Source organism: Oncorhynchus masou, chromosome 3 (genome assembly GCF_036934945.1).
Source record: "Oncorhynchus masou masou isolate Uvic2021 chromosome 3, UVic_Omas_1.1, whole genome shotgun sequence".
NCBI classification, from domain to species: domain Eukaryota; kingdom Metazoa; phylum Chordata; class Actinopteri; order Salmoniformes; family Salmonidae; genus Oncorhynchus; species Oncorhynchus masou.
In genome coordinates this window covers 49,243,138-49,255,944 of record NC_088214.1, presented here as the reverse complement: position 1 = coordinate 49,255,944, position 12,807 = coordinate 49,243,138, and the positions used below count along the sequence as shown (strand labels likewise).

General features: G+C 42.4%; 1 protein-coding gene across 2 annotated transcripts in view; it reads left to right on the top strand.

Annotated features, from left to right (window-relative positions):
• The first annotated feature begins 111 nt into the window (after window positions 1-111).
• LOC135518319 (serine/threonine-protein kinase PRP4 homolog) overlaps window positions 112-12,807 on the top strand; it is a 37,258-nt gene continuing 24,562 nt past the window's right edge. For both annotated transcript variants that reach the window (XR_010452141.1, XM_064943410.1), the window contains exons 1-6: window positions 112-165; window positions 685-1,833; window positions 2,463-2,600; window positions 10,772-10,912; window positions 11,380-11,461; window positions 11,692-11,899. Coding sequence is in view for 1 of the 2 variants with exons in the window: in XM_064943410.1 (XP_064799482.1) it covers window positions 113-165; window positions 685-1,833; window positions 2,463-2,600; window positions 10,772-10,912; window positions 11,380-11,461; window positions 11,692-11,899 (1,771 nt within the window). In the remaining variant the exon portion in view is untranslated. The remainder of the gene's footprint in view (window positions 166-684; window positions 1,834-2,462; window positions 2,601-10,771; window positions 10,913-11,379; window positions 11,462-11,691; window positions 11,900-12,807) is intronic.

The window sequence follows — 12,807 nt, the reverse complement described above, 5'->3', positions numbered from 1 at the left end:
TTATTTCGAAATCTCTTATATAGGGGATACAAACAAAACGCAAAATTGTCATTACTTTACAGACAGTGCCTTGCCTTGTCTTCCTATCCATTGCGCATGTCCAAAGTTAACAATGAAAATGGCTGCTATGGGTTTCATACCTGGCGACGGCGAGAGAAAACAAGCGTAAGACATTTTTAAAATTGTGTTTTAGGCAAGATGTATAGTTGTCGCGATAGGGTATTCTGCGTGTGGTCGTAACTAAAGTTAATGAGAAAAAAATATATATCGTATATAACAGAGAGCCTGTTTCAGTACTGTAGCTAACTATCGCGGCTAACTACAGTAGCTAACGTTAGAAGAAATTTGCCCTTTAATTGAAACTAGCTAACTTAGTTATATAGCTAGGTGTTTAACGTTATTTAGGTAGGTAGCTAACGTTATGTAGCTATCTTCCAAGTCAATGTCAGTCAATGTCAGTTATGAAACTCGGAGAAATACTGGAATCAGGTGTGCTTGTTCAAGACTAGAACACATTGTGAAACGACTGAGGGTCCCCAAGGAAAGGTCTGAGAAACACTTAAGTTGCGCCACTAACGTTAGTAGTTGTGGAATAAACCAGCATTAGTTGTCAAATGAACCAATTACAATAGACCTTCCCAATTGACTAATCATTACCCTTTCCTATATCTTTTTCGTTCGCAGGGGAGAGGATGCAGAGAGCTCAGAGAGGAGTGGCAATGAAGAGGAAAATGAGGACCTGTCATGTGAAGAAGGAAGTTCCGGGAAGGTCGAAGCCGGTTCGTTGAAGCTCTGTGTTGCCGTGAGCTCGGCCCAGACCAAGAAGAAGAAACACAAGCACCGCAGCAAACACAAGCGACAGAAGCACATCTCCCCAGAGGTCAAGGAGCGGCGCCACGGGCACCGGCACAAGCACAAGAGGCACAAGCGTAAAGACAACCCCTCAACCTACGTCTTCTCAAACTGTGGCGATGACGACGCTTCCCTGTACTCCTCCTCTGCCAAGCACCCAAGACTGGAAGATGATGAGATGGCACTTCTGGAGGAGCTGGAGAAACAGAGGGCCCTGATCCAAGCCGAGCTAGACGGTGAACTGACTGAGGGGGGCAGGGGGGTACAGTCGGACGTGAGGCTCATACTCCAGGGCTCTGAAGAGGAGGAGGATGGGGAGCTTCAGGTGGAGAGGGAGCACAATGGGCAGCACTGGTGTATAGGGGCAACAGGTCCCGGGTCCGGCTCACAGACCGCTAAGGACACCTGTAGAGGACGGCGAGAGTCGACAGATGCCGGAAAAGCTAAGCAGAGCAATCCCAATAAAAATGCCAGGAAAAGCAGGACAGACGGGAAGACTAAGGATCGGATGAGAGGACGGAGCACGTCCAGGGATAGAGACGGCAGAAGACATTCCAGGAGTTCAGTGTGCTTTAGGTCTCCTCCTGGCACCAGCAAGCAGCCTTCCCCACCGGCTCAGAGCAGAGGAGCCCAAAACCAGGAGCCCAGCGGCAGCAACCACAAGTCACCCGAGCACTACAAGGCCAGGTGGCCAGATAAGGAAGGGGACAAGGACAAGAAGGCGACCAAGTCCCCCGCCAAGGACGCTTCCTCTGGGAAGGAGAACCGCTCTCCAGGCCTGCGAGTGAGGCCGCCAGGCCCCTCCCTCCAGCTGCAGCACAGCACGTCCCCATCACAATGTCAGAACTCCCTGGACTCATCCTCAGGCCCCCAGGCAGCTGAGCGAAGGGCCATGTCACCGTCACCACCCAGAGGGGGTCACCCACGCTCCCCGGAGAGTCGAAGGAGAGTGATTGACCGACTGAGACTTCCACCTGGCAGGTCAGAATTTTTGGGGGCCAAATGTCAATTCCAAAACAAACACAGGTGTGTCATAAACATACACACATCTGTCATAAACACACACATTCATTTGTGTTAAATACAGATAAACATGAGCTATTGTTTTCGAGGAGGAGATGTGTCCCCTCGCAACCAGGTACAGAATCCACAAATGAATTTACTGGTAACATAGTGTGACAACCATCAGCTCCTGGGTTATCACTCTCCTCCCGGGATAGACCATGAGCATTGGAATGGGAAGCCCTGGAGTGTATTAATTAGTTTACTCTAACGCCTTTTTTTGCAACAGAAAATGTTTTGAAACGAAAATTAGCGGGGAGGAGGATACTTGCAATATCACTGTTATTGCAGGTAGACCCTTGACAGCTATCAGCGGAAACGGTGGCAATAAGAAAAAACAAGTGCAGATGTTAGTGCAAGAAAGACAAGTACTTAATTGCTATATGGGAGATGGCACTTTACATGTCGTCATGCCACAATATTCCCAAACAAACACGGTCCATTGTACATCATCCCCACATTGAATCCTGTCCAAATAAAATCAGGCCCACTTTAGGTAATGCATGGAGAATGTTGAACACCTTATCCTTTTGTCACGTGATCTTCAGGATGTGGAGCCAGGAAGAGGCAGGAGTCCGTAGGGACACTAGCCCGGCCCAAGATGCCCGGCGACGGTCCAGCAGGTCACCATTCAGGAGGAGATCGCGCTCTCCCAGGAGATGCAGCAGGTCACCATTCAGGAGGAGGTGGGTGGAGGACAGGTTCAAAAGTGTTTTTTAGTATCCATATTGGTGCATGTCTCATTATCTGTATAACCACTACCTGTGTTACGTATTTGAGTCTAAAACTACAGATGCAGTGCCTTTGGAAAGTATTCAGACCCCTTGAATTTTACCACATTTTGTTACGTTACAGCCTTATTCTAAAATGGATTAAATAAAGAAAAATCCTCAGCAATCTACACACAATACCCCATAATGACAAAGTGAAAACCGCTTCTTAGAAATGTTTGCAAATGTATTAAAAATAAACAACAAATGCCTTATTTACACATGTATTCAGACCTTCTGCTATGAGAGTAATTGAAATTGAGCTCAGGTGCATCCTGCTTCCATTGATCATCCTTGATGTTTCTACAACTTGATTAGAGTAAATTCAATTGATTGGACATGATTTGGAAAGGCACACTTCTGTCTATATAAGGTCCCACAGTTGACTGCATGTCAGAGCAAAGCCATGAGGTCGAAAGAATTGTCTAAGACTCTTCCTAAAGCTGACCGCCTGACTAAATTAAGCAATCGGAGGAGAAGGTCCTTGGTCCGGGAGGTTACCAAGAACCCGATGGTCACTCTGACAGCGCACCAGAGTTCCTTTGTGGGCATTGGAGAACCTTCCAGAAGGACAACCATCTGTGCAGCACTCCACCAATCAGCCCTGAATGATAGAGTGGCTAGACAGAAGCCATTCATCAATAAAAGGCACATGACAACCAACTTGGAGTTTTCCAAAAGGCACCTAATGGACTCTCAGACCATGAGAAACGAGATTCTCTGGTTTGATGGAACCAAGATTGAACTCTTTGGCCTGAGTGACAAGCATCACATCTGGAAGAAACCTGGCACCATCCCTACGGTGAAGCATGGTGGTGGCAGCATCATGCTGTGGGGATGTTTTCTGGTGCAGGGACTGGAAGACTAGTCAGGATCAAGGGAAAGCTCACCGGAGCAAAGTACAGAGAGATCCTTGATGAAAATCTCTGACTGGGGCAAAGGTTCACCTTCAAACAAGACAACGACCATAAGCACACAGCCAAGACAATGCAGGAGTGGCTTCGGGACAAGTCTATGAATGTCCTAGAGTGGCCCAGCCAGAGCCCGGACTTGAACCCGATTGAACATCACTGGAGAGACCTGAAAATGGCTATACAGCTACGCTCCCCATCCAACCTGACAGAGCTTGAGGATCTGCAGAGAAGATTGGGAGAAACTCCCCAAATACAGGTGTGCGTAGTAGAGGTCGGCCGATTTTATGATTTTTCAACGCCGATACCGATTATTGGAGGGCCCAAAAAAAGCAGATGCCGATTTTTATTTTATTTTTTATTTTATTTTTTTTAATATATATATTTTTTTAATTAATGACAATTACAACAATACTTAATATAATACATCAATAAATTCAATTTAGCCTCAAATAAATAATGAAACATGTTTAAATAATGGAAAAACAAAGTCTTGGAGAAGAAAGTAAAAGTGCAATATGTGCTATGTAAGAAAGCTAACGTTTAAGTTCCTTGCTCAGAACATATGAAAGCTGGTGGTTACTTTTAACATGAGTTAAAGAATTTTTGGGTTGTAGTTATTATAGGACTATTTCCCTCTATACCATTTGTATTTCATTAACCTTTGACTATTGGATTTTCTTATAGGCACTTTAGTATTGCCAGTGTAACAGTATAGCTTCCGTCCCTCTCCTCGCTCCTCCCTGGGCTCGAACCAGGAACACAATGACAACAGCCACCCTCGAAGCAGCGTTACTCATGCAGAGCAAGGGAAACAACCACAGGCTCAGAGCGAGTGACGTTTAAAACGCTATTATCCCGCTCTAACTAGCCAGCCATTTCACTTCGGTTACACCAGCCTCATCTCGGGAGTTGATAGGCTTAAAGGCATAAACAGCGCAATGCTTGACCCACAAGGAAGAGCTGCTGACAAAACAAACAAGTGCTGTTTGAATTAATGTTTACGCGCCTGCTTCTGCCTACCACCGTTCAGTCATACTTAGATGCTTGTATGCTCAGTCAGATTATATGCAATGCAGGACACGCTAGATAATATCTAGTAATATCATCAACCATGTGTAGTTATCCTGTGATTATGATTGATTGTTTTTTATAAGATAAGTTTAATGTTAGTTAGCAACTTACCTTAGCTTACAACATTCGCGTAACAGGCAGTCTCCTTGTGGAGTGCAACGATAGAGCCAGGTCGTTATTGTGTTGGACTAGTTAACTGTAAGGTTGCAAGATTGGATCCCCCGAGCTGACAAGGTGAAAATCTGTCGTTGTGCCCCTGAACGAGGCAGTTAACCCACCGTTCCTCGGCCGTCATTGAAAATAAGAATGTGTTCTTCACTGCCTTGCCTAGTTAAATAAAGATTAAATAAAGGTGTATGAAAAGAAATCCAAAAATACCGATTTCCGATTGTTATGAAAACTTGAAATCGGCACTAATTAATCGGCCATTCCGATTAATCGGTCGACCTCTAGTGCGAAGCTTGTTGTGTCATACCCAAGAAGACTTGAGGCTGTAATCACTGCCAAAGGTGCTTCAACAAAGTACTGAGAGTAAAGCATCAGAATGCTTAGTGGCAAGAAAAGGTATGTAAACCCTTTGGAAATACCTGGATATCTGCATAAATTGGTCATAAAATGTGAACTGATCTTCATCTCGGTCACAACAATAGACATACAGTCTGCTTAAACTAATTACACGCAAACAATTATACGTGTTCATGTCTATTGAACTCAGCGTGTAAACATTCACAGTGCAGGTTGGAAAAAGTATGTGTAACTGGTAGACCCTCCTTTGGCAGCAATATCCTCAACCAAACGTCTTCTCAGACCTGCACAATGGTCAGGAGGAATTTTGGACCATTTCACTTCACAAAACTATTTTATTTCAGCAATATTCTTGGGATGTCTGGTGTGAACTGCTCTCTTGAGGTCATGCCACAGCACCCCAATTGGGTTGAGGTCACGACTGGGCCACTCCAGAAGGCGTTTGGGCCACTCCAGAAGCCCCAAACCACGATGCTCCCTCCACCATACTTTACAGGTGGGATGAGGTTTTTCAAGGCGTGGCTCACATCAGAAAATGCTTCTTGTGAATAGCAAACATTTTGTGAGTTATTTTATTTTCTTGGGCAAGGCAGCTCTAACCAACATCTCCAATCTCATCTCATTGATTAGACTCCAAGTTAGCTGACTGCTGACTCCAATTAGCTTTTGAAGAAGTAATTAGCCTAGGGTTTCACATACTTTTTCTTTCCATAGTGGTTCATCCTTTAAAAGTTGCAGTACAGCTTGCGTGATGCTGCAGAATTCTATGGCACGTTATTTAAGTGCCAACCACTGGTACCATTAATGCTAGTTAGTGCTAGTTTGACCACCAAGAGGGCATCTTTGAGAAGCATTTGATAGCCTTCAATAGTGGCTGTACTAGAAAATGTAAAACCTTTTTTTGTAAGAACACAGTATATGGGACTGATTTTAAGAAATTTAGCTTAATTAATTTGTTTAATATTATGGTGTTTCTAGTCCAAGAACAACTAAAATTTCTCTGGGTTTCCATTAGGATGGAACGGAAAATGTCACTACAGCGTGACGGTCGGGAGTAGGCTACAGTACTTGGCTATTTCGCTAAAGAATCCCTCTGTCGTGCAGGAGACGGGTTCAATTCTCTGACGGGAGGAAGGAGTAGGCTGTCCTTGTAAATAAGAATTTGTTCTTAACTGACTTGCCTACCCAAACGGAGATTCAGTGAAAATAAAAATCTCATTGATTTATCAAGACCATGCTAGTCTCAGAGCAGTGCGAATCAGTGCTAAAATAGTTGTGGGCTATTGCTTCAAATCCAATTGCTTCTAACTTCAAATGCTCTTCAAAGAAATAAGACCATTTTTAACTGCACATTACTCAACACTAGTGGCAGCCAGCACCGGGAGACCCATGAGGCCGCTTTTGGATTTAATTCTGAATCCTCTATATGTCATTATTGGCAGTCACGTCATATTTTTCAATATACTGTAGGCCTGAGTAATGTGCTGTTAAAAGTGGTGTAGGTCTTATTTGAAGAGTATATTGAAGTTGGAAGCAATAGAATTTGAAGCACAAAGTATCAAAATACAGAGCGGTGTTGGTAAAGGAATATTGTCCTGCTAATAGCCCATAATGGGCTATAATATTACTGTACATGGTGTCCAGGTCAGGAAAACCAAAGCATTTCTTAATTAAAGACTTTATTTGTTTTGATCCAAAGCCATGAATGAGTGAGTCACTCAGCTTTATGTAGGTGCCGGCTATATGACTTTGCCATCAACTTGAAAATATATAACAATATTTTGGAGGTTGTTTTGTTTTTAAACGAAAGTGAGCGATTGTAATCTGAATAAAGGCCAAAACATTTATTTCTGTTTTTAGAGGGAGAGAAATGCTGGGCCAATTATGCGACGCCCTATGTGATTCCCAATCAGGGGTCGGATGTGATCCATTATATTGTTTGTCTTTTCTGGTGGATTAAACTGAAATTGCAACCAATCACGGCCAACCTAACTACCAGATACCTGCTAATAGCCATGATGGTGCTGGACAATGTGACCATGTGTGTATTTTCCAGTGAACAACTCGCTCTGGATAAGAGCGTCTGCTAAATGACTTAAATGTAAATGTAAACAACAATTTCTTTACCTTCATTAGACAACTTTGTTCCAATATTTCTGTAATTCAGTGATATTGATTCCCATAGTAATTTGTTATGGATCCATAACTAAGTAAACATCTGCATTTTGAAAGTTGTTTTTTTATTTTTATCATTATTTATTAATGAAAGCATAAAGACACGGATGAATAATTACATTTGGATAATAAAGCATTTAAAGAGTTTTGCATATATAAGCCACCTGAATTTGTTTATTAGGCTATAGCAGAACAGCACAACGGTCCGGACCGCCCTTGCTGTGCCTGGGTAGCAGTTGATCAAGTTCTGTTGTCAGAAGATGAATGGAAATGTCAGGATGAACCGACAACCTGATGAAACTGCCAGGTATGTTGACTCTGAATGTCGGAGGTGGAGTTCCAGAGCTCACTGGTGTGCCTGGCATTGTGACTCCATCTCGTTCCTCGCCCTCTTCAACGCGTCATTCTCCGCCAATGCCACCTGGCTCTGGACCAACGCATCAGCTGTCGCCCGTATCTGCCCTCAGATGTTTATCTTTCTGCTGGTCTGCCTTCAATGGCTCGATCTCTGTCTTCAAAGTTTGAATCTGATCCATGTGCACCTTCATCAGATGAGCAGAATGGTACCGCCCTGAGCCCCCATCGATTAGTGGCCTATGAACAGGTACAGTCGGCGACAATACTGTAAAGTAGGCCTAATAATGCAAAAAAACTATGCTTAAATCGACTGCTGTTCTTTACTGTATGCTGCACATTTTTCCATGGTATTCCATTTCCAGCGAGACTATTCAAGCCATCGACTCACTGATGGTTGAAGATTATGAGCGATCGGCAAAGGTAATCTGATGGCATCACGGCACAACATCAACATTGCTCTAATCACTGTCAGAAGACAGTTGAAGAAACTGGCGTGGACTTATGGAAAGGCTCGGTAAGACATATAAATATAATTTTATATATATATAAAAAAAAAAAATCCCTTTTTTTTTGCCCCCTTGAACACTAACCATGTTTGTTCGCTTGTTTTGTACTGTTCTGTAGGTTCGGCCCGATAATTTGTCTGACGAACAAAGAACTTTGCGTCCTGCGGGTCCAGGCATGGATCAAATCTGGCAAGACGTTCCATGTCATCTTCACAGACGAATCAACCGTGGCCCTTGAGCAATTTGCTTAAAATTGCTACAGAAAAAAGAAAGGTTAAGCAAGCCGAGTCCCAAGCATCCGCTCAAACTCTACGTGCGTGGGGCAATTTCTCGCCAGGGACCAGGCCCAAAATTGTTTTTTTGATGGTTAGCTTGGCTATTTACAAATCAAAAGGTACATAAAATATTGGAGCCTACAACGTACGGACTGCTATGTGTTCCACAATTCACTGTTGCCTCCTTTTTCAGGTGTCATGGCTCAAGATTTCTTTGAGGAAGAAATCAAGAGATATGCTGGACCATATGTCAGAGAGGTGTTTCTGGGACCACATTGTTTCTTTCAAGGTCACTTGCTCTGAGACCTTGAAGTAGTGGTTCCCCTTGCTCTGCAAGGGCCGTGGCTTTTGTGGAGCGATGGGTAACAATGCTTCGTGGTTGACTGTTGTTGATGTGTGCAGAGGGTCCCTGGTTCGCGCCCGGGTATGGGGCGAGGGGACGGTCTAAAGGTTTTACTGTTACATTTAGGCCTATGTATATTTCTAGTGTTGTACCTAATGTTGGCTGTTAGGCTAAATGTTTTTTGTTTCAAATTCGGACAATGACCCAAAACACACTGCCGCCTGGGTTTGCATTACAAATGAGGGCATAAACTGAGTCAAGATGCCAGCAGATTTTATGTAGTAAAATAAAGGTTAAATAAGACAACACCTACGGTATGCCGACAGTATATCTAAAAATGTTTTTTATTAATCTCATCTTGTAGGTCTACTGATTTTATACCCGCTCGAACTTGTTTGGCATAAACTGAAAATATTAATCCATATCTCTGCCAAGCCTACAAGCAAAGATGAACTGGTGAAGGACATCAAGATGTTTTGGCAAGAGAAACAAAAGCATGAAGATGTTGATGAAGAAATACTATGCTGCTGTTTTCAGTTATAAATGTAACACTTCAGAGTACTTAAGCGTTGAATACATTGCAGGTAGGGGGATGTTCGCACTTCAGTAGCCGGGCTATAAAGAGTCTATTGTCCTGCTAATCGGGCAACAAGTGTTTTGAAAACCTGTTTTCATAATGCCACCGTCTGTCCATCACTACTGTAAATAAAAACACAGTATCTTGTTTACATTCTTTATTGTAACCATAATGTCACAAATCATTTGTATTTACCTTTCCAATTACTTTTAGAGTTTGGGATTAATTTGATTAATAATATGGTGTTTCTAATTCCAAGAAAGCGGGAACGTTTCCCTAGTCAGCACCATTATTAGTGCGATGCCCCTTAAAGTGTTCTGTACTACCCAGGGTGGGGGTCCACCCCTAACCTTGTGCCTTGAACCTCGCACGCTTTCAGTGGTGACAGCTGGAGAACTGCAAGGCAATCCCATTGTGCGCCACTCGGGAGACATGATCAATATTTTGTTCTGCTAATAACAGGGTTAATAATATATCTGTGAGAATATACAAGGGGCTTTTATATAATTAAAAATTAATAATCGTTTTGTTTAAAAATATATATAATTGGGAGATTTCATTGTGAAATAATGTAAAATGAGCCAGAAAAAGGCCATTCTTGAATATGGGGTGAGACATTGTTGCCAATTTGTAAAAAAAGCCAGTTTGTTATTTAGAATGATTTTTTTCTGTTTTTAGAGGGAGAGAAACCAAAAACCTACTGTCATCTTATGGGTCTCCCAGTCGAGGTCAGCACGGGTATTGAACCAGCATCTGTAGCAGTGTCTTAGACCTGGTCTGGAGCAATGAAGTGGTGACGCAGGGTACCGTACTAATCCACAAATTACCTCTAAGTACCGCAGTATAATCGCAAAACTTTTAGTGGAGCAACCACTGTATGTAAGTGTGATATTTACGTTTTTAATTTTTTATAAATTAACAAACATTTATAAAAACCTGTTTTTGCTTTGTGATTATGGGGTATTGTGTGTAGATCGATGAGGGAAAAAACTAATTGGATTCATTTTAGAATAAGGCTGTAACGTAACAATGTGGAATTGTCAAGGGGTCTGAATACTTTCTGAAGGCACTGTAGGTCACTAGTCCTATTGTCTGTGCATTGAAGGTCTGCTTAGACTGAAACTTCATTCTTTATATTGATATTTAAATACAATAACGATTTTTATAATGGAGAGAATTGCAACTCACATAAGTTTTGGGTTATGAAATTTCGATTATAAGGTGTTTTGCTATTCTTGAAGATTCAATGGTAATATCATTAATATAAATGACCATTGATCAGCAGGATGCCTTCCATATTGCACCTGTAAGATGCTCAGGCTTTTTCTTCGCTCTTCTCCATAGGTCGTTGGATCGGTTGGGACGGAGGCTGCGGTGGCCTTCCAGATCCCAGGAGAGGAGATGGAGCCGGGACAGAGAGGACAAGTTCAAAGGCAGCCTCTCGGAGGGAATGAGGGTCGACAAGGAGGACTCTGAAGATGAAGTGTAGGCAGTGCACTACGGAATTTTAGTTGCTTATACCCTATGAAAGTCATACTTCTGCATCATGTCCCCTAATCTTTTGAATGGGCATAACAATTATATCATAACATTTGTGGAAACGTAGTCATTAAGGTGTGTATATATACAATTATGTTTGTGGATACATTTACTTCTGCCAGATGCCTTTTATAAGTTTTGCCTTGAAAACGCTTAAAAAACCTACAAATGTTCAAAAACTGGAAAATGACAGATGACTTTAATAGGGTATTGCTTACCTCAGATTTTTGTCTTAAGTGTTGACTGTATGGTTCATACACATGATTCAACATTAATCCATTTCAGTCTCATTAAACCACACCATTTTTGTTTTAGGGAAGGCTTTTTGTAATATAAGCTTTTGTTCATGAGTGTGGGGAGGATGACCACATTGTATGTGTTCGTCGAGAGTTGACGTGGTGTTTCCTGTCCAGGCTGGAAGATTACGATGTGGATGAGGAGGACGAGGAGGCTCTCATTGAACAGAGGAGGCTACAGCGCCTGGCCATCGTCCAGGTGGGTGATAAGACCTCAATAATATCATCCTTGATGCACTGACATTACTTTAAACAGAGCCATAAACAGCCGTTTAATGTCATGATATGCCATTTACCCTGTATTATTGGTTATTGTCATCCACTGCATGCACACAGGTGTTTGATTGTTAGTTCATTATGTACATGTTGGCGTGCCTGTGCTTGGTATTCATGCTTACATTGTGTGTCTATCTGTGTTCCCATGAACAGAGGTACAAGGGAGGGAACGAGGGTAGTAACATGTCGGCACCATCGGAGCCCGGCAGCCCCCAGAGCAGCCCACGCAGCCGCTCGCCGTCGCCAGACGACATCTTGGAGCGCGTGGCGGCCGATGTCAAAGAGTATGAGCGGGAAAACGTGGACACCTTCGAAGAAAACATCAAGGCAAAGCACAACCTCATCGAACAGGAAAAAGACGGTACACTGGTGTGTGTGTGTTCACCAAACCTGTGGAAAACTAAGACATATGAAATACTTTCAGATACTTGAGCCACATTTGATGTAATTTGCTCAGTAGAAACAAGTATGAAAGTATTTGGCATATGCATTTGACCCAGGTGCGTGTTTTTGTCTTGCTGATAGAAGCCCATGCTGGTACATTAATCAGTAGTGGGGATAGAAACTAGAGGTCGACCAATTAATTGGAATGTCCGATTAATTAGGGGCCGACTTCAAGTTTTCATAACAATCTATAATCAACATTTTTGGACACCGATTATGGCCGATTACATGTTATGCGAGTGCAGCAAGGAGCCACGGTAAGGTGCTCGCTAGCATTAAACTTATCTTATAAAAAACAATCAATCTTAGCATAATCACTAGTTAACTACACATGGTTGATGATATTACTAGCTTATCTAGCTTGTCCTGCGTTGCATATAATCGATGTGGTGCCTGTTAATTTATCATTGAATCACAGCCTACTTCGCCAAACGGGTGATTTAACAAGCGCATAAGCTAAAAAAGCACTATTGTTGCACCAATGTGTACCTAACCATAAACATCAACGCCTTTCTTAAAATCAATACACAGAAGTATATATTTTTAAACCTGCATGTTTAGTTAAAAGAAATTCATGTTAGCAGGCAATATTAAACTAGGGAAATTGTGTCACCTCTCTTGTGTTCGTTGCACGCAGAGTCACGGTATATGCAACAGTTTGGGCCGCCTGGCTCGTTGCAAACTAATTTGCCAGGTTGAAGGTTGTGTAATATAACAGCAATATTTAGACTTATGGATGCCACCCATTAGATAAAATACGGAATGGTTCCGTATTTCACTGAAAGAATAAACGTTTTGTTTTCGAAATGATAGTTTCCGGATTTG